The sequence below is a fragment of the Erigeron canadensis genome, chromosome 8, assembly GCF_010389155.1.
Source record: "Erigeron canadensis isolate Cc75 chromosome 8, C_canadensis_v1, whole genome shotgun sequence".
NCBI lineage: Eukaryota > Viridiplantae > Streptophyta > Magnoliopsida > Asterales > Asteraceae > Erigeron > Erigeron canadensis.
The window spans coordinates 32987528-33013277 of NC_057768.1; the positions used below are offsets into that span (position 1 = coordinate 32987528).

A 25750-nucleotide genomic window follows, 5' to 3' on the forward strand; every position below is an offset into this window, starting at 1 on the left:
GGATTTATTATATTAAAAAAGAAAGACTGTGATGACAAAAGATTTTCAAAAATTGTATTACCACACATTCTTTTAATTTAATTATAACATCATCATACTTTTTAATTTAAAACTTAAAATTCTTTTTTTTAAAAATATTTATCATTAATATAGATTTCTATTAAATGTCCATATTATTATGTAATATTTTAATCATTTTATTTTTTCGTTATAATAGGTCGAATTGGTGTTTTTTATTCCAAATAACTTTTTTTACCAAGCGAATGTGTTTTAACGTGTGTCCACAACTACAAAACTTTTGTTTCTGTTTAATTTTGTTTATTACATAATAATTTACACAACTTTTTAACTTATTTAACGTTGTTATTATACATTTTAATATGACAACATATTTTAAAGCTACCGGGTATCATTCGGATTATTTGCAAAGCGTCTATCAGTTAACTCGCCGGGTTGAACCCGGATTGATTAGCTTATACGTTGATAATTTGAAAACTAAATTTGCTACATAATCTATCGTGTCAATATCAGGTAATCAAAATCAAGATAAGCTAGTTAATTTTATATCTTAAAACATCTTTTGCTAAATAAGTGTGTTGACGTGCTTTAAATGTTATTCTTACCTAATAATTAAAGTAGTCAAATTTTAATTGTATAGGGTGGTAATATAGGAACTTTTAACCATTTCAATATTTGAATAATCTCATGAATATATGCTATTAGTTTTTTCTTAATGGTAAAATTAGGCTTAGCAATATTAGTTTTTCATACAACAAACTTTGATTCCAGAGATTATCAATAGTTTTGAAAAAAAATCCATGTCTCCAGCCGCCACAACATTTGCTTATATCGAGATTTAAGCACGACATCTTAAAATTTCAAGTTATTGAATTGCCGATTTATTTATTAGTAGTTGGTCTTATAAATATGAACTCTATATAATAGTATTAGTTTACAGACTCATGATTTTATATTTTATATATTTTTTTAAGGTGAATTTTGCTTGAAACTTTGTGTCACGATTCGACAGCGAGAGGTTTAGCATACGTTGTCTTAACCGGGTATGCGTTAGAGAACTCTCTTGGAGTAGAAATGCCTATTTCCGTCCGAAGGCACGACGATTAATAGGGGTAAATCTTGCCTAGTCAAATTTGAACATGGGTATACCCAAGCCAATACCTCATAGAAAGACTGTCTATATCTCAAAGTTGGTTGTAATAAAGATTTGAACATGAGACCTATAGGTCAACATGAGAACTCCAAATCACTATACCAACTCATCATTGATTACAGACTCATGATTAATAAATTGGATCAGAGTCGAAGCTTTGGGGTTCTCCGGTGGTATTTTTTATATGCAAACATAATCAATTAATTATGGTATTTATATAAGGGTTAATCAAACTGTATATAACTAGTTATGTTTAATATTATACATATATATATATATATATTTAATAAGTGTATACATTTAATATTTCAAATAACATTTAATACAAAATAAATTAGTCAAAACATTAGGTTAGTATCTAACAATAATCGCCCAATGATATTCCAATACTTTCAATCAAGACTTGATCTGAGGAGACTTAAATTCAAACCTAAAAAAACAAAGATTTTTCCGTTAATTAGTTGTATTATTTGACAGACTATAAAAGGTTTTTCGTCCTAAAAATAAACCTATGAACCATTGCAAATGATCAACTCTCCCTTCAAATGTTCAAGAAAAATTAAGCTAGTATCTTAATGTGGAAAAGCTAATGGACATGAATTTAAGCTTAAAACACTAAAGACTATTTTTTTCTCCCAATTATCTTACCACTCTTTAAACACACTTAAATGGCATATCTATTAGTCATTTGTTTCCTATCTTTGTATAATTTTATCTCCAGTAATTATTGATCTTCGTGATTCATCCACTAAATAATTTTTTCAATATTTTAATCTTCTATCAAGAATAATTCACTTTTTATCTATTATAATCTCATCATTTGATTATACTATATGTTATTATTATATCATAAAGATGATTAATCATTTTTTTAAATATAATTTTTATTCATAATAATCTATATACTTGATGACTGTTTATCTCAACATTTATCATTTTAATCACAACCAATTATTTCATTTTGATCTTATAGATCATTTCAGACAAAGATGAATGAATTTAACTTTTTAAAAATGTTTTGCGAAATAAAACAATTTAAAACTATCCGTCGTTACCAACTATAAAGTGTGAATCCATTGCATTACACAGGTTTCATATCTATGTACACTAATCTAATATCTCGAACATTAAGGTCGTGTTTGGTTCACAAAATTTGATGGAATTTGATGGAAGAAATTGAATTCCATTCCTTAGTGTGTTTGGTTGGTTAAAGATAGAGGAATCACATTCCGTTGGAATGTTAACATTCCCTCATTTGATGGAATTTCCATTCCTTGGGGATGAGAGAAGGAATCTCATTCCGTCACTTGAATCTTCAAAAATTAAAAACATTCCGTCAAATTCCATTCCTTCAGATTCCAATTCCTATAAAAGATTTAATTCTTTCCAAAAACATTCCGCGAATCAAACGCGCCATAAGAAATGATCAAATGATCAATCGAGAACACTTGAAAAAGAGGCGTGAGGTAAAACGTGACAAAGGAAGGAAGGAAGGGTATATCCGAATCCCACAGATCATCATCGTCATCATCTATCAATAAATAAAGGGTCAATGTCGAAAACCCGAAAACCCACCCACCCCCATTCATCCATCCATTAATCCTAAAATAAAACAAATAATTAAATAAATTCACACAATAAATAAAAATTCCCCTTTTCATTTTTCACACACACAAAAACACCGATCGCTGCGGTGGGATGCCACCACCACCACCACTTACCAACACCAACTTTTTTTTCATTTCAATCACTAACTGACTATGTATTTTCACCTATACATACATACATCTATATCTATATAATTATCTATATATCATCACAATAAATTTTAATACCATTCATTCAATCAATCAACATTGCACATGACGATATACGATTAGCCAAATTTATATAGATACATACAAACACACATATATTTATATCTATATCTATATCTGTGTCTACATATAAATACTCACTTTCAACTTCACTCTCCATGGGCCGGAAAAAGCGAACCGTCGCTACTAGGTCCAGACCGGCGATACCTGCCGTCAATCCACCGGCGTTGCTCTTCGCGGCCGTAAACGGTGACGGTAACGTTGATGTTAACGGTAACGTTGACGATGAGGTTAGTTCATTCTCTACCGAGCTTAATTTGAGTAATATTAGTTTGAATATGAATTCAGAGAATGAGGAACGAGAGATAGAGCAACAATTAGAGATAGTAAATAATGAAGTGATGTTAGGTATGGAATCTGAGAGTTATTCTGCTGTTAAATTAGAGTGTGAGAAAGCTTTGAATGCGATTAGGCGTGGAAATCATACGAAAGCGATTAGGTTAATGAAGGATTTGTGTGTGAAACACGAGAATGATCGTGCTAGTCTAGCGTTGATATGTCGAGTGCAAGGGACTGTGTGTGTTAAGGTTGCTGGGATTATTGATGATCCGAATAGTAAACAGAGGTATTTGAAGAATGCGGTTGAGTCTTCGAAAAAGGCAGCGGTGTTATCGCCGTGTTCGGTTGAGTTTGCGCATTTTTATGCGAATTTGTTGTGTGAGACGGCGACTGAAGGGAAGGAGTATGAGGAGTCGGTGCGTGAGTGTGATCGTGCGTTAGCGATTAAGAATCCGATTGATCCAGGGAAGGAGAGTTTGCAGGAGGAGAGTCAGTTGAAGATTTCTGTACCCGAAGGGAGGATTGAGCATGTGCATAACGAGCTTAGGGCGTTACATCAGAGGGCTAATATTGGTACTATCTCTAGTTGGATGAGAAATTTGAATGGAGATGATAAGATTAGGATTTTTCCTATTAGCAGGCCTCCTGAGGACCCAATGGATGTAAGAACGGTTCAACCTAGAAGGCCGAATGATATTAAGAAAGCTAGCAAAACGGATGAAGAACGAAAGAAGGAGATTGAAGTTAAAGTGGCTGCAGCTAGGCTGTTGCAGCAGAAACAAGAAACACTGACAATAACCCAAGCTGAAGCAGAAAAAGTTCCAGAACCTTCTTCTGCACCTGCTCAGCGAGTAGGTGAAAGAAGGAAGAGTGGCAAGGTTAAGAAAAATGTGTGTGTTTCTGAAAGAAAAGACTCTCTTCTTCCTTATTGGAGGTCGATGGGTACGGATTTGAAGAATAGCTTGTTCAGGATAAGTGTATCAGATATTAAGGCTCATTTTAAATCACTAAAAGATGGGCTGGCATATGAAGTCATTACTGAAGCTTTGGATTTTGGTGTGGGTCATAATGGATGGAGGTACTGGATGTGCTGTCGGTGCAATGAGAAGTTTGCAGATCCTGAATTACACAAGCAGCACTTAGTACATGACCATATGGATAGCCTATCACCTAAGTTTCAGGCGGTGTTGCCTCCGAATGTTGACAGTGAGTGGACTGAAATGCTTATGACCTTTCCTTGGAGACCGTTGGACATCAATGCTGCAGTGAGGATGATTGAACTGCAATCAAATCCTCTGTCCAAAAATTTTAGAGTTAGCTAATGACTGTTTTGGTGACAGTTATTACTCTGAGGATGCGTGGGATTCATCATTTGGTGACAAGGAGTATGAGGATAGTTTCAACAGTATGAGTTTTGGGAGCTTACATCATTCTAAGACTCTTGGTTGTGTCCCAATGGAATGCGATCGGAGTGAAGGCTTCAAGGGATATTTCAATCCTGATAGCTGGCCTGTATCTGATGACATTGAGCGAACAAAGCTACTTGAGAAGATAAAAACTCTGTTTCAGTTGCTTATTAAACATAAATGTCTTGCAGCTAGTCATCTCACCAAGGTTATACAGTTTTGCAGTTGAGGAGTTGCATCCTCAGATTCTTAACTGCGGGGTGGAGCAATCACCCATTTGTATATGCTTTCTTGGCATAACAGAACTTAGGAAGGTGCTCATATTTCTGCAAGAACTTTCTCATTCCTGTGGAGTAGGCAGGCATGCAGAGAAAGGTGATGCCGTAGAAGAAGTGAACAGTGTCAAACACGTGAACGAAATGGCTGAAAAAATAGTTTTTGATGAAGATGGTTCAAGTCTCTTGTTGGATGAGCTTTCTATGCCAGTCAAGTCTAGTTTGACCACTTGCCTAGATAATCCTGCTGGTAATGCAATTGCAGTTGCCAATATTGATGATGATTCTCTATTGTCATGGATATTTTCTGGTCCCACAAGTCGAGAGGAGTTGACATGCTGGACTAAAGCTAGAGAAGAGAAGGTACATAAAGGGTTAGAGGTTCTAGAGATAATTGGTAAGGAATTTTCACATCTCCAGAGTTTATGCGACAGGAAATTGGAGCATATAAGCTATGAGGAAGCTTTGCAGTTAATTGAAGATCTCTGCCTAGAAGAAGGTAAGAGAAGAGAGCATGCTACAGAATTTGGGCGACAAAGCTACGAGTCTGTTTTGAGGAAGCGACGAGAAGAGATTACTCAACATGATAATGAGATAACATGTGTTAATAGATTTGAGGTGGAAGCTTTGACAAATGTTCTAAAAGAAGCAGAGTCTTTGAACGCAAACCAGTTCGGGTTTGAGGAGACTTATGGTGGTGTGAATTCAAGTTCTCATCTGTTGGACTTAGAATCCGGTGAAGATGATTGGAGGGTGAATGACTATCTCCATCAGTTGGATTCTTGCATAGAAGTTGGAATCCAGAAACAAAAAGAACAGTTGTCTGTTGAGGTTGGTTTGATTAACCCAGATATGTACAAAAACTTTATGCTCAGTCTCTATATTTTATCTCACTTTTTCAGAATGCAGGTTAGCAAAATTGATGCACGGATCATGCGGAATCTCTCTGGAATGCAGCAGTTGGAAGCCAAGTTAGGTCCTTTATGTGCTCATGATTTTGGACTCATAATTGTGCCTCTTGTAAAATCTTATTTACGGGTTAGTAGTCAACTTGCTATAAACTCCCTTAGAAGTGAAAATATACTTGCTTACATTCTCTTAATCATTTCGTTAGGCACACCTAGAGAACTTAGCAGAGAAAGATGCTACAGAGAAGTCAGATGCTGCCAGAGAAGCTTTCTTGGCAGAACTTGCCCTTGATTCTAAAAAGGGGACCGCTGATATGCCGAAACATCTGAATGATAAACTAAAGGATAAAAGAAAGAACAAGGATTATAGAAAGCCAAAGGATTCCAAGGTTTGTAATAAATTATACGTTGTAAATCTGTTCTTTTATTAGATTATAGATCGAGAATACAATATATTATGTCAATAATAGTTTTTACATGTGCAGGCTACAAGCACCAGTGACCTACATGTTTTATCCAATGAAAATATGGAAAAGGCATCTGTAATAGATGAACTGGAAGAAAGTGTTGCTGAATCTGGTGTTGCTTTTCATCAACAGGAAGATGAAGCCATGCGTAGAAAGATCGAACTTGAAGCTGAGGAAAGGAAGCTTGAAGAGACGTTGGAATATCAAAGAAGAATTGAGGATGAAGCTAAACAAAGGCATTTTGCAGAGCAACAGAGAAATTGCCCAAGAATGACCCCAATTAGTATGGTTCCGTTAGAAGTTCCCGATACCTATAAGAAACATAACCCCGGTGATCATGTTGATGATGAATGTAAACCTTCTAGGCTGGTGAGTGTCTTAAACTTTTTCCTTTTTTGCATGCAAGTATAAAGGTAGATCTATAGATCATTTTAGGACAACAACAAGAATACCCAATCCCATAGATATGTGGGGATATAGGAGAGGTAGGATGCAGACAATAATTTCCCTAACCATTGACTTATTCCAGAAACACCTTCCGGCTTAAAATAGGAGATTTAAGGTAAAGGAATGAATTTTTATGGCAATATTGAGTTGGCTTTTAACTTTATGTTCTAGGAACCTATGAAGCAAAACAGTGGGCTTTTGAGCCCACCAGAAGTTGGACTCCATGAAAGGACTGGTACATGCCTGTGATTTTTATTTTGCTTATTCATTATCATTATATAACCAAAAACAAACAGGGAAGCAGTACCATTAATCAGGTTACATAATTGCTTCTTTGTGTAGGCTTACTTGATGCAGGAGTGGTGGAGGATGGCACTTCGTTTTCTGAGCGCAGGGCAGGAAGAAGAGGTAGACGGCAAAAGAATGCAACAAAGCTAATTGATGGAAGACAGCAACCTGTGTCATCTGGAAAGGAGACCACTGAATATCCACAAAGTTCATACAGTGAACGGCTCCAAGGTGAATTTGGACAATATAGTTATGCATTCATGTATGTATGTATGTACGTGGTTGTGTCTGTCTCCGGTTTTCAATCTTTGTTGTTTTTCCTCCCCTCTTTAGTAAAAGGTCATGTGGGGATGCCTTAGGCATCTACAATGTTAGCACTGAAGATTTTCACTAAATTTAGTGTATAAAAGAATCTTTTAAAAAATATGCCTGCACTAAGAAATATTTGCACCAATGTGTACACTAAATCTTTACAGTAAATTTGTAGTTAATATTAAACATATAGTTATGTTAATATTATACATATATTTCAATAGTTTAAGTTAACATTATATTCAAGTTTTTATCTGAAATATTAGTTTTAAAAAATATTTTATCATTGATTTTTTTAGAACAGCAAACTCCCATACTCATAGGATGCGACCCAGGACTTACAAACCTCCCCCCCCCCCCCCCCCCCCCCCCCCCCCCCCAAAATATCCACCCACACAAATGCGAAGAGTGGGAATACCCCAAGGTCAAAGACCTTACCAATGGGCCTCCAACCCCATTGGCATTTTACATATCTCTATCATAGTATCATGTAATTTATATAAACCACGTTTTAGTTTATACAGTACAATTTTTTTTAGTTATATCTTAGTTAAAGTATGATAATTATACTAGCCTATTGTTCACGCTAAGCAGTGGGAAAAATAATTTTTGATATATTCATTAGCTTTTTTATGGTGTCTGACTATTTTTAATGATGACATGATGGTCTAACTAAGAAAAATACCTTGATGCACTAACTTATATTGTCATCTAATATATGTGGATTTTTAAGTTCAATTACTTCAAACATATGTTACATACTTACATGTAAATGCATTTTACATAAAGAAGATCAGTTTGTCAAATGATATTGTAAATAAGGTGGCTTGTATTGTAACTTGTTTGATTTTTAAAGTTTATTAGGAGATTGATAATTGTAGATTTGACAACTCGTTAAACAAAATTATATGTGTTTTTATGATTGTAAGTTTATTTGTTTATCATATTAAGAAATTTAACCAAATTGATCTGAATACGAGAGGCCAATTAGAATTATAAGGTCATTAGTATCAATTTTCTAACAGTTTGCCTAAAACAGTTATCAATTTCCTAATATACTTAAGAATTATTACACAATTGGCACCCAGAATCATTTTAATAAACTTTAAAATCAGTATACTAGTTTGTCACTATATAAGCTGGCTGGTATTGCAACTTGTTTGATTTTTGAATAAAGTTCCGGAGGATATTTTTTGTTGAACTGGGCCTAAAATACATGCACTTTGATCACATATACAAAGCGTAATAGGGACTATCTGTTTCCCTACTTTTGTACTTGGATTCTCCCCTCCCTCACCTTTCCCAAGTTTTATTCTCTTTTTTAAGGAGTAGGCGCCACTACAAAGTTAGTGTGTGGATGCCCTGACAGTCACTTCTTGTATAGACAAAGTAAGGATGGTAGAAAGGAGATATAAATGTGAATTTGTGATTCTTTTGTCTAATTTCTATCTTGTTTTTTGCCTAGAATGCATGCATGTTGATCACATATACAAAGCGTAATAGGGACTATCTGTTTCCATGCTTTTTTACTTGGATCCCCCTCCCTCCCTTTTCCCAAGTTTTTTTAATTTTTTTAAAGGATTAGGCACCACTATAAAGTTAGTGTTTGGATGCCCTAACAGTCATTTCTTGTATACATGAAGTGAGGATGGTAGAAAGGAGATATAAATGAAAATTTGTGATTCTTTTGTCTATTTTCTATCTCTTTTTTTGCTATTAAGATCTTAGCTGATGGATTGTGGTTTGGTTGACGCCAGATGTTTCTCCGTCTGGAGATAATGGAACAAGGATATTGATGTTGCAAGCAGAAGATGATGACGAAAAAAGGTTCCAAGCTGACCTATCAAAAGCTGTCCGCCAAAGCCTTGGTATTTATATGCTCACCTTTAATAGGCATTGTCATTATCTGATGATTTTGGATTTTTACAGTTCATAGTTTGACACTTCACTGATTAGATAGCTTTCAAGATGTCGTGACTCATCATCTAAGATTTTCAGCCAGTTTTTATTTGTGATGTCGACATGTCGTATCCGAAGCACTTAGAATGGTTTAAAGAAATGATGTTATAGGTTCTAAGCATATATTTGTTCATCGTGCATATGCCGACACATTTGGTCCATTTTTCTCTGGGGCTTCATGAATGCTGGAACATATACTTTTTATGTGCTTGTCAACACTATTCAGTTATGTTTGTGCAGTATTTACTGAATTTGTAATAACCCCGCTATATTTATTTTGAAATATTCAAGATGCCTTTCATTCACACAACAAAAATTCTTTGGCACCTGGATTGAAGATGCCTGAACATATGCTTATGGAAGAGGAAGACTCTTGCGTTACATCTATCGAAGTTGTTCCAGACAATGTAAAAGGGGCCGATGTATATGGGACTGGCTTGAAGAACGAAGTTGGTGAATACAACTGTTTCTTAAATGTTATCATACAGGTTATTTGTCAAATAATTAAAGTTCAGCTAATCCTTTTTTTTTTTTTGTCGTTTTAAATATAATTTTAGGGTTTTTTCCCCTGTAATCTGCAGTCTTTGTGGCATTTAAGACGGTTCCGGGAGGAATTTTTGAGCACGTCTACTTCAGCTCATCTACATGTTGGTGATCCATGTGTTACATGTGCTTTGTATGATATTTTTAGTGCTTTAAGCCTGGCTTCTACAGACTCGAGAGCTCAAGCTGTTGCCCCTACTTCTCTTCGGATTGCTCTTAGCAACTTGTATCCAGACAGTAATTTCTTTCAAGAGGTAAGTGTAATCACCCTGTCATTGCTCATATCTGTATATTCTGGTATTTTTGGTCAGCTCTTATTGTTCCACGAAGAAGAGTAAATTGCCTAGAATAGTAACAATCTTCATTCCTATTCCCACTTCTAGTAACAAACTGGAGTATTAATAAGGGGGGTTTGGGTAGCATGAGTGAGACGATGTTGAAACCCTGTGCATGATACAATCCAGTTATTAAAGAATGGACTGATCACTTGATCTCGTTCATTTTTTTTCTCTAACAGGCGAAACAAACAAATGGCTAAATTATAGCAATTAGGCGAATAGGCCAGTTTGGTCAAACTTCTGTATTCAAATTCTTATATTCTTATGAACTATGAAGTCATGTCTCATATTTGACAAATAAAATATTTATAAAGGCAATTAAAAAATTGAAGAAGCGACTGTTTGTGGATTTTTCCGTCAAAGCGATAAATCATTATTTTTCCATCAAGACGTGCTTGTTTTGTCACCCTTAGTACTTCCTTAAAGCATCTATTAGGTTGTTACTAAACATATGCTATATTTGACAGGCTCAAATGAACGATGCTTCCGAAGTATTGGGAGTAATATTTGATTGCCTACACCAGTCATTTACATCTGGTTTAAGCGTTTCTGCTACTGAACTAGTTGAAAACAATGCCATGGGTTATTGGGAGTGTCCAAATAAAGCTTGTACAGCACATTCGCTTTTCGGGATGGACATATTTGAACGCATGAACTGCCATAACTGTGGGTTGGAAACTCGGCGTCTTAAGTACACATCTTTCTTTCATCAGATTAATGCCAATGCTCTGCGGACCATGAGGGCACGTTACTTATTCCTATCCGTATGCTTAATTTGTTATGGGTAACATGAGGTGATATCCGTACCACAACTTTTGATTTATTTACCATAAACATATTTTACTGTCTTGTACAATATGCTTTAATAATTGTACTGTGTGGTAAATATATCAACTTTTGTGGTACGAATATCAATTCTCTTAAGTAATATATCCTGATTAGTTTTGCTGTTTACTCATCCAGGTCATGTGTCCAGAAAGTTCTTTTGATGAGCTACTTAACTTTGTCGAAATGAATCACCAATTAGCTTGTGATCCAGAGGATGGTGGCTGTGGGAAGCCCAACTACATTCATCACATTCTTTCTGCTCCACCTCATGTTTTCACTACAGGTTATCCCGGAAATCATGATACTCTATCTCTAGAGATGACGAAGGCGGGAAAAGAAAGAGGGGGGGGGGGGGTTGAGGTTTCATTTCTTGAAAATTTATCAGGACAACTTTTAACACTTTCACACCTACTCGTTTATGCTATTTCTGTAACCTATTTGACGCTTTAGAGATGAAACATAGACCGCAACGACCCATCCATACATGGGTCAAAGTTGCCACCTCTACCATCAATATCACACTGTGCTTGCATTTGCAATCCTTTAACAAGTAACATATATCTGTTCTGTCTGTAGTACTTGGTTGGCAAAACACCTGTGAAAGTGTTGAAGACATCAAGGCAACCTTGGCAGCCCTGTCTCCCGAAATTGATTTAAGTGTTCTTTATCGTGGACTTGATCCAAAGAACAGGCGGCGTCTGGTTTCTGTGGTATGTTTTGCACTTCTAGAACTGGCAATGTCTTAATTATTGATTGCTTATTTTGAAATGGATTTTTTTGGTACCACATGTGGTATTCATTGGACTCAAGAAGAAATTAATTAGAACTTCAAAAGCATTTTGTTATCCAAAGTATGCCACCTTATGTGTGCCTTTGACTTCTATTCCCTTTTTTGTTATCCCAAGAATAATATATTTATCTTGCTCAAAGCAACAAATGAATACTTCCAGTGATTTTTCTGAACCTTCTATAATTATTTGCATACAAGTAGAAGTTAATCTCAACTTGAAAACTACAAAGAGTTAAAAGACATGATATTTCTGCATACCTAAATGTTTAATTGTTCACATTGTTTCTCCTTACCTCTAATTCAAGGTATGCTATTATGGACAACATTATCATTGCTTTGCCTACAGCCATCATCATCAAAGGTGGGTGATGTATGATGATAAAACTGTGAAGGTAATACACACTGCTCTCGTTTCCTTTTTATGATGATTTTTCTAGAGGTGGCAATTTCAAGCAATTACTTGTGAATGGGTCAGCAGTCTGTGTGTCCTTGGCTAGGGGTATGACTGGTTAATGTGGTGGTTCTTATAAATGGGTCGATGTGGGTCTTTTTTAATGCAAGGGGATTAAATTAATAAATTAGCCAAGGAAAACTGTTTTGTGAGGAACCGGTGAAACGGCATGAAAGTGGCCCAAAGTCGAAATCTGGTGCATACAATCTCATGAATTCTTATATTAAAAAATTATTATTGTACGATTGATGCTTTTATTAGTGCGCTCATCATCTATAAGTTTTTGATAAAAAATATACAAAAATATCTGGTATTGCCAAACTTGCCTTGACCAGCTTTGACCACCAAAATTTTGTTTACAACCTGAACCTGCTTTGAACCGGTACCCAACCTGTAGCTGAACCGAGTCAACTGACCATCTCTTCACCTCAACTATATTCTATGGCAAATGGCAGACTGACATTATAATTTGTAGGTGATCGGGAGGTGGGAAGATGTAGTTTCAGTGTGTGAAAAGGGGCATTTGCAACCTCAGGTTCTCTTTTATGAAGCTGTACAGTAGCCCAATACATGGGTATTGCATTTTTAGTTCTCCAGTATGTGATATTAAATGGTGTAGTTCGGCTCAGAAGTTTATATTTGCGGAAGCTGTATTATAAGGAATTTTGTAGGAGAGTTGGTCTTCTGAGAAAGGATTCTACTGTTTTGAAGTTTTGACCCAAAAAAATTGAGTGGTTCAATCAGCAAAAGTCTAATATTGTCCTTGCCGCTTATTATCATCCCCTTTAGTGTTAGTAACTTTTGGAGTAAAAGTGTTTGGATTGAAATTTTAATATCACTTTGATCAAAATCATTTTCCGCAAAAAGCACCTGTTTCAGTTAGGAACATAATATTTGGGTTACATCTGCCCAAGAAAAGCTTATTTGGATTTTGCCGAGTAAATCAGAATCTGGAATATGGTTCTTGACTATCAAGAAAGGTATGTATAGATCAGTGGCTCACAAGTCACAAGATGGTGCACCTTGGTTGTCTACTTTCTACTTTCTGATGTTACAGTCTGCCGATGTGAATTGTCACTTGAACTGTATGGGTTGGTTGAGAAGCAAGTGAGAACAAGAGCCCATGGGCTCATTTTTGTACTGCTAGAAGTCTAGAACTTTGATAATTGAAATATGCTATAGTTTATCTTCGTTATGTTGATTGCTTCTTTAAAGGTGAAGATCTTTAACTGATATTGGATTAGCAACTTGATGCCATATTGAAACGTGCTATAGTTTCTCGTTGTTATGTTGTTTGCTTCTTTAAAGGTGCCAATATTTTTAACTGATAATGGATTAGCAAACTTGATGCTGTTTTGATGTTTTGGGGTGTTCCTAGTTTTCAGTCATATAATTACATGCTCAGTGATCAGTATATTAACAAATTCCTAGTTTTGGTTTTACAATGATGTTTCAGCCTTCAGTCTCAGCATGGGTACTGCTAGACAGCTTTATGCCCAAGTTTGCTCCTGTTTTTAGGGTATAAATGTGGCTAGCACTTTTAAACACGCATAAGTTAATATCTCAAAGTAGACAACAAATTATTTAAAAGATATCATTAAATCAAAAAGTTTTGTGTAGCGTAAGTCAGATTAATAAACCTAAGATTTATAATTCATTAACTACGAGAATGTTATAAAATACATTATTTGGTGAGAAATGAGACTCTTATGTATACTGTATTTATAGAAAATCAAAGAAGTTGATACTGATGTTCATCAAACCTAACATCTCGTTGATTTTTGTTCAATCCAATGTACTTGTACAAAATAAGACCGAACCTTGCTAAATCGGACTTCGAATCAGGGTGGTCAGTGGTCACCATTAACAGCATTTGTCATGGACTTACGGTTTTATTTTAGCTTGTCTTGAATATATTTTTCTCGTTCAAATTAACCATTCATATATGTTAAGTGCTTCAAATATGAATACAGGATTCAGGAATATATATTCTTTCTCTACTCCATTCGATATACACGATTACAGATAAATTAAAAATAATAACTACACAATAAGTTATATTGTCATAAATATATATATAAAAAAAACATCACTAGTCAAACAGTTGTAGATAACTTGTATTACAAAAGGGAAAGAATTAAAATAAGAGTGAACATGTTAGTTGTTACTTGGTATCTACTTTAAGCTTTCATCACATGAAAAGCATATATGGGTTTGAATCAAAATGAGAACAATTTATGATCATGTCATAGTATCACCTGGCATCTATTCGTTAGGTATGGATAAATATGAATTTGGATGATTGCAGGGGACTTCACTTCCTTTCTACTTGTATTATACACCCAAATATGTGGGTACATTTTCTCTAAGAATTAACAGTCTATAACTTTCTTATACTGGAAATTTAGTTATTACATTGTACAAATTCAGTTCAATAAATAATATCCCCCAACAAGATACAAAGATTGCTTTAAAGTTTATGTATGAATAATTGTCACTCTCCTTAATTTTTATTGTGTACATGGTCTTCTACTCTTCTTGTCTTTCAACCAAAATACACACATTTCTTTGTTTCTTTTAACCATACAAGATGACACTCAAGGGTGCTAACACTACCCAAGCTTGTGCCGCATGCAAGTATCAGCGTAAGCGGTGCACTCCCGATTGTGCATTTGCACCACACTTCCGCCCTGAACACCCCTTACTTTTCAAAAATGCACACAAGCTCTTTGGAGTAAGGAACATCTTAAGAATACTCGAAAAAATAAACCCATGCCATAAAACCGAGGCCATGCAGTCCATAATATTTGAGGCTAACATGCGTGACCAGTTCCCAGTTCATGGTTGCGTCACTGTAATCTATGATCTTAAAAGCCAAATAACGCAAGCTGAGGAGGAGCTGCGTAACGTCCTCACTCAGCTTGCTTTTTATAAACAACACCATGAGCGGCAACATTTAACCTCTATGTCACATGTAGTGTCTCGTGGTTCACTACAACTTGGCAAGGCTGCAGTGCAACCTGAAAACACACTACCCACCCCGCGACACCAGGGCTCTACTACATTGCCGATATCATCCTACAACAAAACTGATGTATGCGTTAATGCCTTTTGGCTTCAAGCATCGGCTATTCAACACGAACACAGTGAAATTTATTCCTTCTTTGAGAATATCCAAGAATGACAAACATAAATAAACTTTATATAAGAGAATTAACCAAGGTACGCATGTATCAAAAAACTTATAAAAGTTTTCGGTGCATGTTTTATGTTCATAAAGTTAAAAGTTATGTTTAGCAATGATATGATATCTCAACTGTATGTAGTTTTGCATTACCTAAAGGCATTTTGGCAATTGGTATTTTGGCCCTGTGGTTATAATTCAGTTTCCATTAAACCACTTTTATACCATCACAAATTCACGCTACAATTTTCTGTGTTGTTAGAAAAACTATAAAAATTGTGAATTTGTTTACACTTTAAATTATGTATAGTATTTAAACATCTATAGCATTGAAAAAAATAATAGTGATAACCATTATTATGTTTAAACATAAAGTACTTCCAAACATAGGTACATACGTACTAGCATCATGGGTGTGGCAAATCATCCCTATATAATAGTGGTTTTCCTAATCATCCATTGACTTTCCTGTATTTGTTTGCTCGAAATCTTATCAAGCCTTTTGTTCTTTTGATATGTCATTTAAGGTACTTGTGGAAGAATGGCAATTATAGAACACGAATAATCCTCGTGACAGTTATGGTTTAAAGCAACGCAGGTGATAATGTGTGCGGTGTAGGTGTTGTGAACTTGTGATTATATATTGATGCATCCTCTTGGATTAAGCTCATCGATCATTGAAGTAGTCATCAACTTGCTGATCACAAGGCATCCGTTTTACATGAATCTCAACAGTTTCATTGGTTTTATTTGTTAGTTTTACTGAAGTGCTTTTTGGTGTGTAATGGTTGTTTGATATCATAATTTGTATGTTACATGTTGATTTATTGTATTGTTTGGACTTTGAGAGATTTGTAGTCTTTAAATGTGAGTTTTATGTCACTCAAGTTATAAAAAGGTAACATTTGTGCCTTTTTTGAAACTGCAGTACATGTTTATGTTTGTAGCGTTGGGTTCTCACAAGAACTGCAGTATCTTGATATTGTACATTCATGATATAATGTAACATTTACAAAATCGTTGCTACTTTCAAAATTCTATGCAATTTGACCTTATCTATGCATCTATATGTGTAGTATGACAGTCGATTTCCTAATTCAGAATGCTTTAAAAAATCGTAGAAATAGTCTGATATTACGGGGAGATAAAAACAAACATTCTTGTATTGTTGATTTAAAAAGTAGAGAAAACATGGAAGTGTTGGGAAATTAGGAGCCAAGATCATAGTTGCACCCAAATCCACAAATACATCAGACATATCTGGTGTTATTTAATATGTCAACATTCATTGAATAATCCTAATTAATCAATTGTATGCACTGGAAATTATGTGAGAGTATACTTGAGATTGCTGTTTTTGTACATCTTAATGTTTGTGCTTAGTGGACTTGAGATTGATGAACACACAGTAATTTTTTAAACATCCAAAATATAGAAGGTTAGCTGCTATTTGAAAAAGTCAACTCGACCGGTGTGAATAATGCTTGTTTGGATATGTGACCCAACCCAGAGCTATCCTCCCATAATAGAGAGCGATCTCTGCGACCCACACTGTAACCATAAAATCATTAAGTAGCAACCTTACTGCAATCAAAATCCAAAGTTCATTTAAAAATCCATATTACGTTGTGTTGTGGTATGATATGATACGGAAAGTTAGACATAAGTACTACTGGGATAATGCATAGTCCAAATGTCATGACTAGAATCACTGAGATTATCTTCATATTCATTCTCTTGCCGCTTCTTCAGCTTTCTTCACCGTCTCCTTCTATTTGCACCAACTCAAGTCTGAATTTATCTCTATTTTATGTGTTTGTGTTCATGACATTTGTTCCATCTATTCTATGACATTTCTTGTTTTTGTGGATGCAGGACAGTTGAAACTCTCTTTCGATAATGTGACCAAGGACACAAATGCATCTCAACCTCCAAAAGGGCTATGTCTGGAAAAACTTGGAAATAGTACCTATGTCTACATGGTTCCACATCCAGATGGCTCAAATCGAGTTTTTGTTTGTAACCAAAAAGGTAAGATATGGTTAGCCATGGTTCCTGAGGTGGGTTCATCACAAACCTTGATGATAGATGAATCTGACCCGTATGTTGATTTAAGTGATCAAGTGCAATTTGCAACAGAAATGGGTCTAATGAGTATGGCTTTCCATCCAAACTTTACAAGTAATGGAAGATTCTTTGTTGCTTTTAACTGTGATAAGTTTCAGCAGCCTGGATGTGAAGGCAGATGTTCATGTAATACTGATGTTGGTTGTGATCCTTCCAAGTCTGAATCTCTTCAAGAAACTTATCCTTGCCAGTTTCACCTTGTAATTGCCGAGTTCACTGCCAATGGCACCGCGGCTTCTTCAAAACTTTCATGGGTAACTAAAGTTTAAATGGCTTTCAAATTATTGTAACTTTGTTATAAATGATTATCAAATTGCTGTCAGTCTCAAATTTGATTATGATCGTTTGAACCAAAAGTTGATGGACATCAACTATGTGTTCTTGATTATGTATATAGAAAGGACATGCTAATTCTGTTGAAGTGAGGAGGATATTCACGATGGGGCTCCCGTTTGAAGCATATCATGCTGGTCAAATTCTATTTGGCCCCGCTGATGGTTACCTGTATTTCATGATCGGAGATGCTTCACATGTTAATGATCCATACAATTTTGCACAAAACAAGAAGTCATTGCTTGGAAAGATATTGAGGCTTGATGTCGACACCATACCGAGTAAGCATCTTGGCAAGAATTTAGAGGTTGTAAAATGGCCGGTTGGGTAAAGGGTTGAAACAGGTTCTTATCATCCTGAGGTTTGAATGGGTCAAGTACTGGAAACATTTTTGGTTTTTGTTTCTTATATTTTTTATGGTAATTACTTTTAATTACATGATCACAGAAAAAAAAATTATTACTAAATTTGATTAAAATGATCAGGAGGTTCTATGCTTAAAAAGTCATTTCTGGTGGTTGGACCAATATGACCCCTTCCCACTCAAGCTATTTATTAATCCATCTACCATTTTAGCCTAAGTTTACCCATTCCTAAGTAAAGTCAAAGGGTTAAAGCTTCCACCTCTATAAGAACTCATGTTAAAGTTCCGATCAACTAAAATATTTAAAATTTTAAAAAATTGTTAAATTACCGGTGATGCCAATGCAGGCAGTAACATATTATTTATGCAATGTGATGAACATGATTACATGAATTTAGGTGCAGAAGAAGTAAGTAAACTATACTTATGGGGAAACTATTCTATACCAAAAGACAATCCATACATTAATGATGTTGAATATCGACCCGAAATCTGGGCCTTGGGTTTTAGTAATCCTTGGCGCTGCAGTTTTGACTCAGAAAGGTCTTCTCGTTTCATATGCATTGATATCGGAAAGGTACATTTATTTTAACCATTCAAAAAATAAAAGAAAGCCATAAAGAAGGGTTTAGTAATGGGCTGATCCAGCCTGGCCTTTTTTGACCAATACTTACAGAGTACCCATTTTTGACCATTATCCAAACCACTCATTTTGCCAAATCAATCTGTAAGGGATGGTGTTATACTGCATTTTCACAAGAATGATCAGTGGATAACGGAAATCCAAGTTTGATAGTATTATACCAGTCGAAAAAAGTAAGCATATACTTGAATACCTGCTTATAAAGAGTTTCTCTACATCTTATTAGCTTAATTTTACATTTGTAGGATCAATATGAAGAGATTAATCTAATCAAGAAAGGTGGAAACTATGGATGGCGTGTTTACGAGGGGCCTTATCTCACACATCCATCATATGCACCTGGAGGGTACACTCAACCAACCTCTATCACTCCCATATTTCCTATTGCAGGATACAATCATGATAATGGTGATGCAAGCAAAGGTCCCGCCTCAGTGATAGGTGGTTATTTTTATCGTGCTGATGCTGATCCATGCTTGTATGGCTGGTTAGTATTTTTTAAGAAATTTGATTGTTGAAAAGAGAAGAACTATATTGGTTTTCTGGTGAATTCATATCAGCTATGGTTACTTAATCATTTGGCATAACTTCATATCAGCAGGCTCTTTAAATTTAAATAATTTGGGACAGTTAGATACCCATAAATCGCACTTTAGATGCATAACCTTATTTCATGAAAGTGATGAGAATATAACCATATATATGAACATGTACATTTGCAGGTATATATACACTGATTTGTACAATTATGCCATATGGGCAACTATAGAAACCACTGAAAACAGTGAGAACTTTACTAGTTTCAAGGTCCCTTTTGGTTGTGCCCGTGACTCACCAATGGAATGTAGGTTTAAGCCTGGGGTTCACAATGTTCCTGACCTGGGCTATGTGGTGTCATTAAGTGAAGATAACAACAAGGATTTGTACTTATTGGCAAGCAGTGGTGTGTATAGAGTTGCAGCTCCAAGCCGTTGTGGGTACCATTGCTCTAAGGAAAAGTATTCAAATTCGACTAGAGTTTTCTCATCTGGAACCTTATTGAAGGCTGCAGATTTAGCCACATGTTTCATCGTATTTATATTTATGGTAGTTTTTTCCCTTTGATTTCTGTATGGAAACCGCATATTTATATAACTCACCCAGTGTGTTTGTAATAGCTCTACTCATCACGGATGATTTTGGTCAACGTACGACATCAAGTGATGTTATGGTTTGTCATTAGAATTTTGGGCTGCAGACTGCAGAGTAGATCTGAATTACACCAACTATACATGACACCAATTATGCAGCATGATTATATATCTCGATATCATGACAATCAACAGTCACTAGCATACTACAAATACTATAAATAATGGCGAACTTTGAATCATATATAAACAACGTACGGTCAACTAGCAATGTGCTAGAAGATCAATAGTACAATCAATAATCACCCATATCTAGATATAAACTAACTACACTATTTAGATACTTCCCGAGACTTTAACTGCTAAGTTTGGCAAAGGGATGAAAAAAGTTATGCCGCTTACGGTTTACACCAAGACATAAGAAAAACCCCCACGGGCGGAGGCCAAGCCACCGGTTTTCACTCCGTGGTGTTTTTGATGCAAACCCAAACAAGCCCTGGGGACCCTACTTTTACTCAACAAATAAGCAAGCTACTACAAACATCCAACAACAGTTACATAAGAAGAAGCAATTAAGAATCCTAGTGACTAGTTCAAAAAATCATCCAGAGAAAGACTTGTATATGATCAGCAACATCTTCGGTCGTCAAATTGTACGTGCCATTAATTAATGTCTTCTTCAGCAGCATCAGAAAGTGTCATTGTCTTCATTATTTGAGCTTCATATATATATACCAGCATGATCGATCATCTTGAGCAGTAAGTAAGCATTTTCATGAATTTAGCAACCTCAACTTCATCATAATTATCTTCTTCTTCATCAGCAGCTGGCATGGAATCGTATTGCTGCTTATGACCAATATTCTGATGATCTTCATCATCTTGGCTGTAAAGAAGGGCCTCTATCTCATCGAACCCGTCGTTATCTTCTTCTTGATGAGTAGGCTGCACCAGTACTTCCTCCATGGATACTGATGATGAGTCGATGATGTTATAGTAATTAGAATCATTATCAATTGTAGGGTCATCATAATAATCCTTGTAGTAAAGTTGGGCCAATAACTCATCCATCACTACATCACCAACTGCTTGATGATCCGCAGTAGTCAGCACACTTGTAGTAGCATCATCAATTAATTGTAGAGGTGCAGGCGGGTTGTTGTTCTCTTGCAGCAGGCAATTATTATTATTATTATGATCATACGGCGGCTGCACCACCTCCTCCTCCTCGTCCAGCATGATTAATGAGTTGATGTTATTTTTATCATAATCTTTGTGATGTGGTGCCAATAACTCATCGACGTCACCATCAACAACTTGTTGAGGTTGATTGTTGTGGTTTTCTTGCAGCGGGCAATTGTTCCCTCCTCCTTGCGATGATGATGATCTTCTTCTTCTTTTTATAGCAGCAGCAGGTTGATCTTCATGTGACTGCTGCTGCTCCTCTTGATCAGCTACTTGTTGCACTACTGATGCATAATCATTCCTTTGATCTTCTTGAATAGTAGTCCGCAGCCGCTTCTTTTTACTTTCCTTCTTATAGATCTTATACAGAGCACAATCGTTCATCTACATACATACAGAATTAAAGTTAAGTAGTCGATCATGTGAGTATTTAGAAATAATGAATGGATGATATAACTAATTAATTAAGCATACATATATACGTACTATAACTAATTAGTAACCATACATACATACCTTGTTGTCATCAGTGATGGTGTACTCGTGCATCAGCCAGTCCGTCTTCTTAACGTGGTGTTCAAAATAAGCCAGACTTCTTTTAAATCCAACGACTCCTCCATCGGAATCTTCCGCCAGTACTTGTGTGTAGCACTGTGAGGCTCTCCAGGTTCCCTCATCCTTGGTTTGTCGGTTAGGCCTTTTCCCGTTTGCATACTTGGGTTGTCTTCGTGTCAGAAAGTACCACTTGTCTTCACACCCCGCGTATTTTGCTGCAGTTACACATACAATATATATATGATCAATCATCAACACATACACATTCATTAATACATTATCTAGCTATACATACATATAGACATATATATACTATAATGATCAAAAACCATATAAAGTGATTGATCATTAACTAATGATCAATCATCATGCATCTATATATAAACTAACTAATCATCATTAACTACGATCGAGTAGCTAGCTAATAGCGTGCGTACCAGCAAGTTCTTTTGGATGGTAATCGTAGATGTTGACGTCGTAGAACCGGGCGAACCTTGGGTGAATCTGTCTCTCAATCTTGGGTTTCAAGTAGTAAACGATGAGTTCCGAATCTGTTGGACAAAAACGATAGCCGGGTCCCAACGAACTCGCGTAATCAGCAGCAGCAACACCATGTCCTCCTCCTCCTTGATGCTTTCCGTCCATTCTTGATCGATCAAATCTTGGAAGCAAGCGCTAGTTGCGTTTGACGTCCGTCCGTACGAACTTTTTGTAATAATAAACCTAATTAATTTTATAACAAAGTTGACGAAATTCGTAATACGTAGAGTATTACCCTAATTAATTGCACGTGAATATTTATAAGCCAAATGTTGTAATTTATGCGCATGTGTCTAATTTTCGGGCCCACTATCAAAAATCCTACCGCCTCGATTCGGGCCCGCTAAACATTAGTTGTATATTCGTAACTTTAAGGCCCACTATCAAAATCCTACCACCTCGACTCAGGCCCATTATATTTTTTTTTTTTTAAAAGAAAGCAATACAATTAAAAATACAAGTTTATTCAAGAAAAAAGGTACAACTTATTATACCAGAGGTTTTGTTCAACTACCACAGCACTTGGTGGAAAGACTTATAAGTTATAACACGACTTTACAAAAAATTGAGATTTGGAACGGTTATTGCTATTTTTTGGAACGTTTTTTCATCCGTATTGAAAAATGGTGTTCCAAAAAATAAAATGGATTTTAGAACGGTTTGAAAACCGTTTCAAATAATGGAACTTTTGTCACGGTTGGCTATAAACAGTTTCATAAATGATCAGAAAGTCAGATATAGAACAAAGGTTTGGAACGGTTGTAATTTCCAAAAAACCGTTTCACTTGACATTTACTTTTCGTATATATTTTTTATTTTTAATAAAAAATTTTTTTTTGGAACAACGTTATTTTTAATAAATTTAATTCTAAATATATTTATGATATATCCAGATTCATACTACATAATAAAATATCCACAAGATCAACAAATTCAAATGAAGCTCAATTATCATTTTCTTGGAAAATAACTTATATACATACATCATCTCTGACACATCAAGGTTTATACATAAACACTAAAGATTCATACATCTTCGTATAACAATATATTATATCATCATAACCATAATGGCCATAATAGGTCTTCAAAATCTTCATCAAAAATCCAAGAGGTACTTGCTTCAGAATCTATTTGACCATTTGCTTCAACCACTTAATGTACACTAATTCATTTCAAAATTGATTGTTAGCCCACATAACTTATGCCTGCAACATGCAACAAAACCAAACACAAGTTATAAGCACGCGAACATATATCAGAAAGAGAAAGCAAGTCTAGAATGCATAAGTAACTATGCATTTATGCAATAAAACACGTCAAAGAAGTAGCTGTGATAAGTTTTAGCAATTATTTCACACTAGTCATAAGAAGAGCTTACAACATCTATGTATGAACACAGGATATATAGCAAAAGTCGATGACATAACCATAAATAATATGGAATGAGCTACTCCACATATTCAAAATAAGGCATATAGTAAGTAGATAGCACCAACAAGGGAATAAAGATGCTTACCTTCAGCATTCCTTTTAATAAACCATACTTGTCAGGTTCAAATGACAAACAAGAGAACGTAAGAAAGTATAGGATAACTTACAAGATTCAAACAATCAATTAACTTCAATGGAGTTGGTAAAAATTGAAGCCATGTAAACAATCTAGAGCTTGATAACTAACAAGTAACAATGTGCACTCTTATATAAAATAAACTTCTATAAATCCTTACCAAGTTAGAGAAAGTTACTGCCTGTTCTTTATAATATAGGCTGAAACACGAATAACTTTATTTGCAAAAAAAAAGGGTAAACAACTAAAAACATAAGCAAATGCTTAGTGAATAAACTTGTATACAAATATATACGCACACAAAAAACTATCGCATGTAGCCAATGATATAGTCATACCATCACTTGCATACTCAATTTTGCGTTAACAAACACATACATAGATCCATATATGCTAAACAATAATCAAAGAGGTTATTTGGCCTCATCCCAATACAACTATGGGATTCTTAGACCCCGTCCTAATACAACTATGGAGTTCTTAGGCCCCGCCCTCAAAATTAGGCCCTAACGCCAAATCGATTACCATACACGGAATCCACCATTATATGATAATCGACCCAACACACATATAAAAGTATGCAAATTTCCTCACCTCCTTTGCGACAACCAACAATCAAATATAGCCACAACAGTTGCAAAGCTTTCAACCTAGCAAATAATCACAATATTCTTTTAAGAATATATTCACAATCTTGGCTAACTCAAATTAGCCATACTAACAATTCACTAGCATTTCTAATCCATCAATTCTAAAAAATGCTATTGAGTTGGTTCATGTCATACAAAATCTCATTTCACATTTCCCACCATATTGTCATGCCCTCATTTTCTTGCTCTATCAATTTTCATAATATTGACCATAATTAGTTACTACCATTTCTCTAAGAAAATCATGAACCCAACTCAATAACAATTAAAGCACAAAACTGAAAATTGGGAAAATCATAAACAATCTTGCATGGCCCTTTAATGACCAACAACAAAGGATTTTAAAGCAAAAATGACCATTTCTCAAAATCCCTAATTCTTTCCATCTCAAGAACCCTAATTCTTGAAACTAAAAAATTTAAACTAAGTCAAAGGAGATTTTTACCTTAAACGACAAATACTAAGATGGAAAATCTCCAATATCTCCTTCTTTTCTCTTGTGTGTTTCAACCCACACATATATACACCTACAAATTCTCCCAAATGAATTCTTCAATTGAAAACTAAAGTTATTATTATGTAGTTAGATGATTTGATTAATTTACTTGAATAATGGAACTTCTTGATTGAATCTTTTAGATGGAAGAATAGAATGAGATTATGGATTTAGAAATAAAAAGAATTAGTGTGAAGGATGAGTCAAAAGAAAAGGTAGCTAGACATCCTCTCATCAAGCCACGTTTTTTACTCAATTAAGCGGGTATAATACCCAATATTCACTAAAGTTCAACTAAATTAACCCCATAACTCAAATTTAAAAATTAGAAAATTATTTTAATGTCAAAACTACAAAAGAGATTAATTTATCTATCTTAAAAATCTTGGGGTGTTACAATATTGATAAAGTTCGGGTTGTTATGGAGATTGGGGTCGTTCATATCGGTTTGCGGTGTTGTATTTATCCTAGGTGGTTGACGATAGTTTAGGTTGTTGTAGTATGGATACATTTTTTTCTATAAAAGTTGTGAAAAGTTAATAAAATTTAGAGAGAAAAAAAAGAATGAGAAGTTGAAAGAAAGAAAGAATAAAGTAAAAGTTATAGAAAATGGTTAAATAAAATAATAAAAGGA

At 35.1% G+C, this 25750-nt stretch overlaps 3 protein-coding genes and 1 pseudogene across 3 annotated transcripts; 3 read left to right on the forward strand and 1 right to left on the reverse strand.

Annotated features, from left to right (window-relative positions):
- Positions 1-2870: 2870 nt before the first annotated feature.
- On the forward strand, positions 2871-13534 carry LOC122609904 (annotated as a pseudogene).
- Positions 13535-14929: 1395 nt separating this feature from the next.
- LOC122610659 (LOB domain-containing protein 27-like) lies at positions 14930-15523 on the forward strand. Its single transcript, XM_043783629.1, has one exon. The coding sequence runs from the start codon at positions 14930-14932 to the stop codon at positions 15521-15523; it is 594 nt and encodes a 197-aa protein (XP_043639564.1).
- Positions 15524-17221: 1698 nt separating this feature from the next.
- LOC122610660 (HIPL1 protein-like) lies at positions 17222-20094 on the forward strand. The gene is made up of 6 exons (XM_043783630.1): positions 17222-17312; positions 17399-17904; positions 18048-18264; positions 18746-18924; positions 19236-19477; positions 19713-20094. Exons 1-6 carry the CDS (start codon positions 17222-17224, stop codon positions 20092-20094), a joined length of 1617 nt encoding a protein of 538 aa, XP_043639565.1.
- Positions 20095-20867: 773 nt separating this feature from the next.
- On the reverse strand, positions 20868-22505 carry LOC122610661 (NAC domain-containing protein 1-like). Its single transcript, XM_043783631.1, has 3 exons — positions 22298-22505; positions 21822-22075; positions 20868-21689 (listed from the first exon to the last, which is right to left on the reverse strand). Exons 1-3 carry the CDS (start codon positions 22503-22505, stop codon positions 20868-20870), a joined length of 1284 nt encoding a protein of 427 aa, XP_043639566.1.
- Between the last annotated feature and the right edge of the window lie 3245 nt (positions 22506-25750).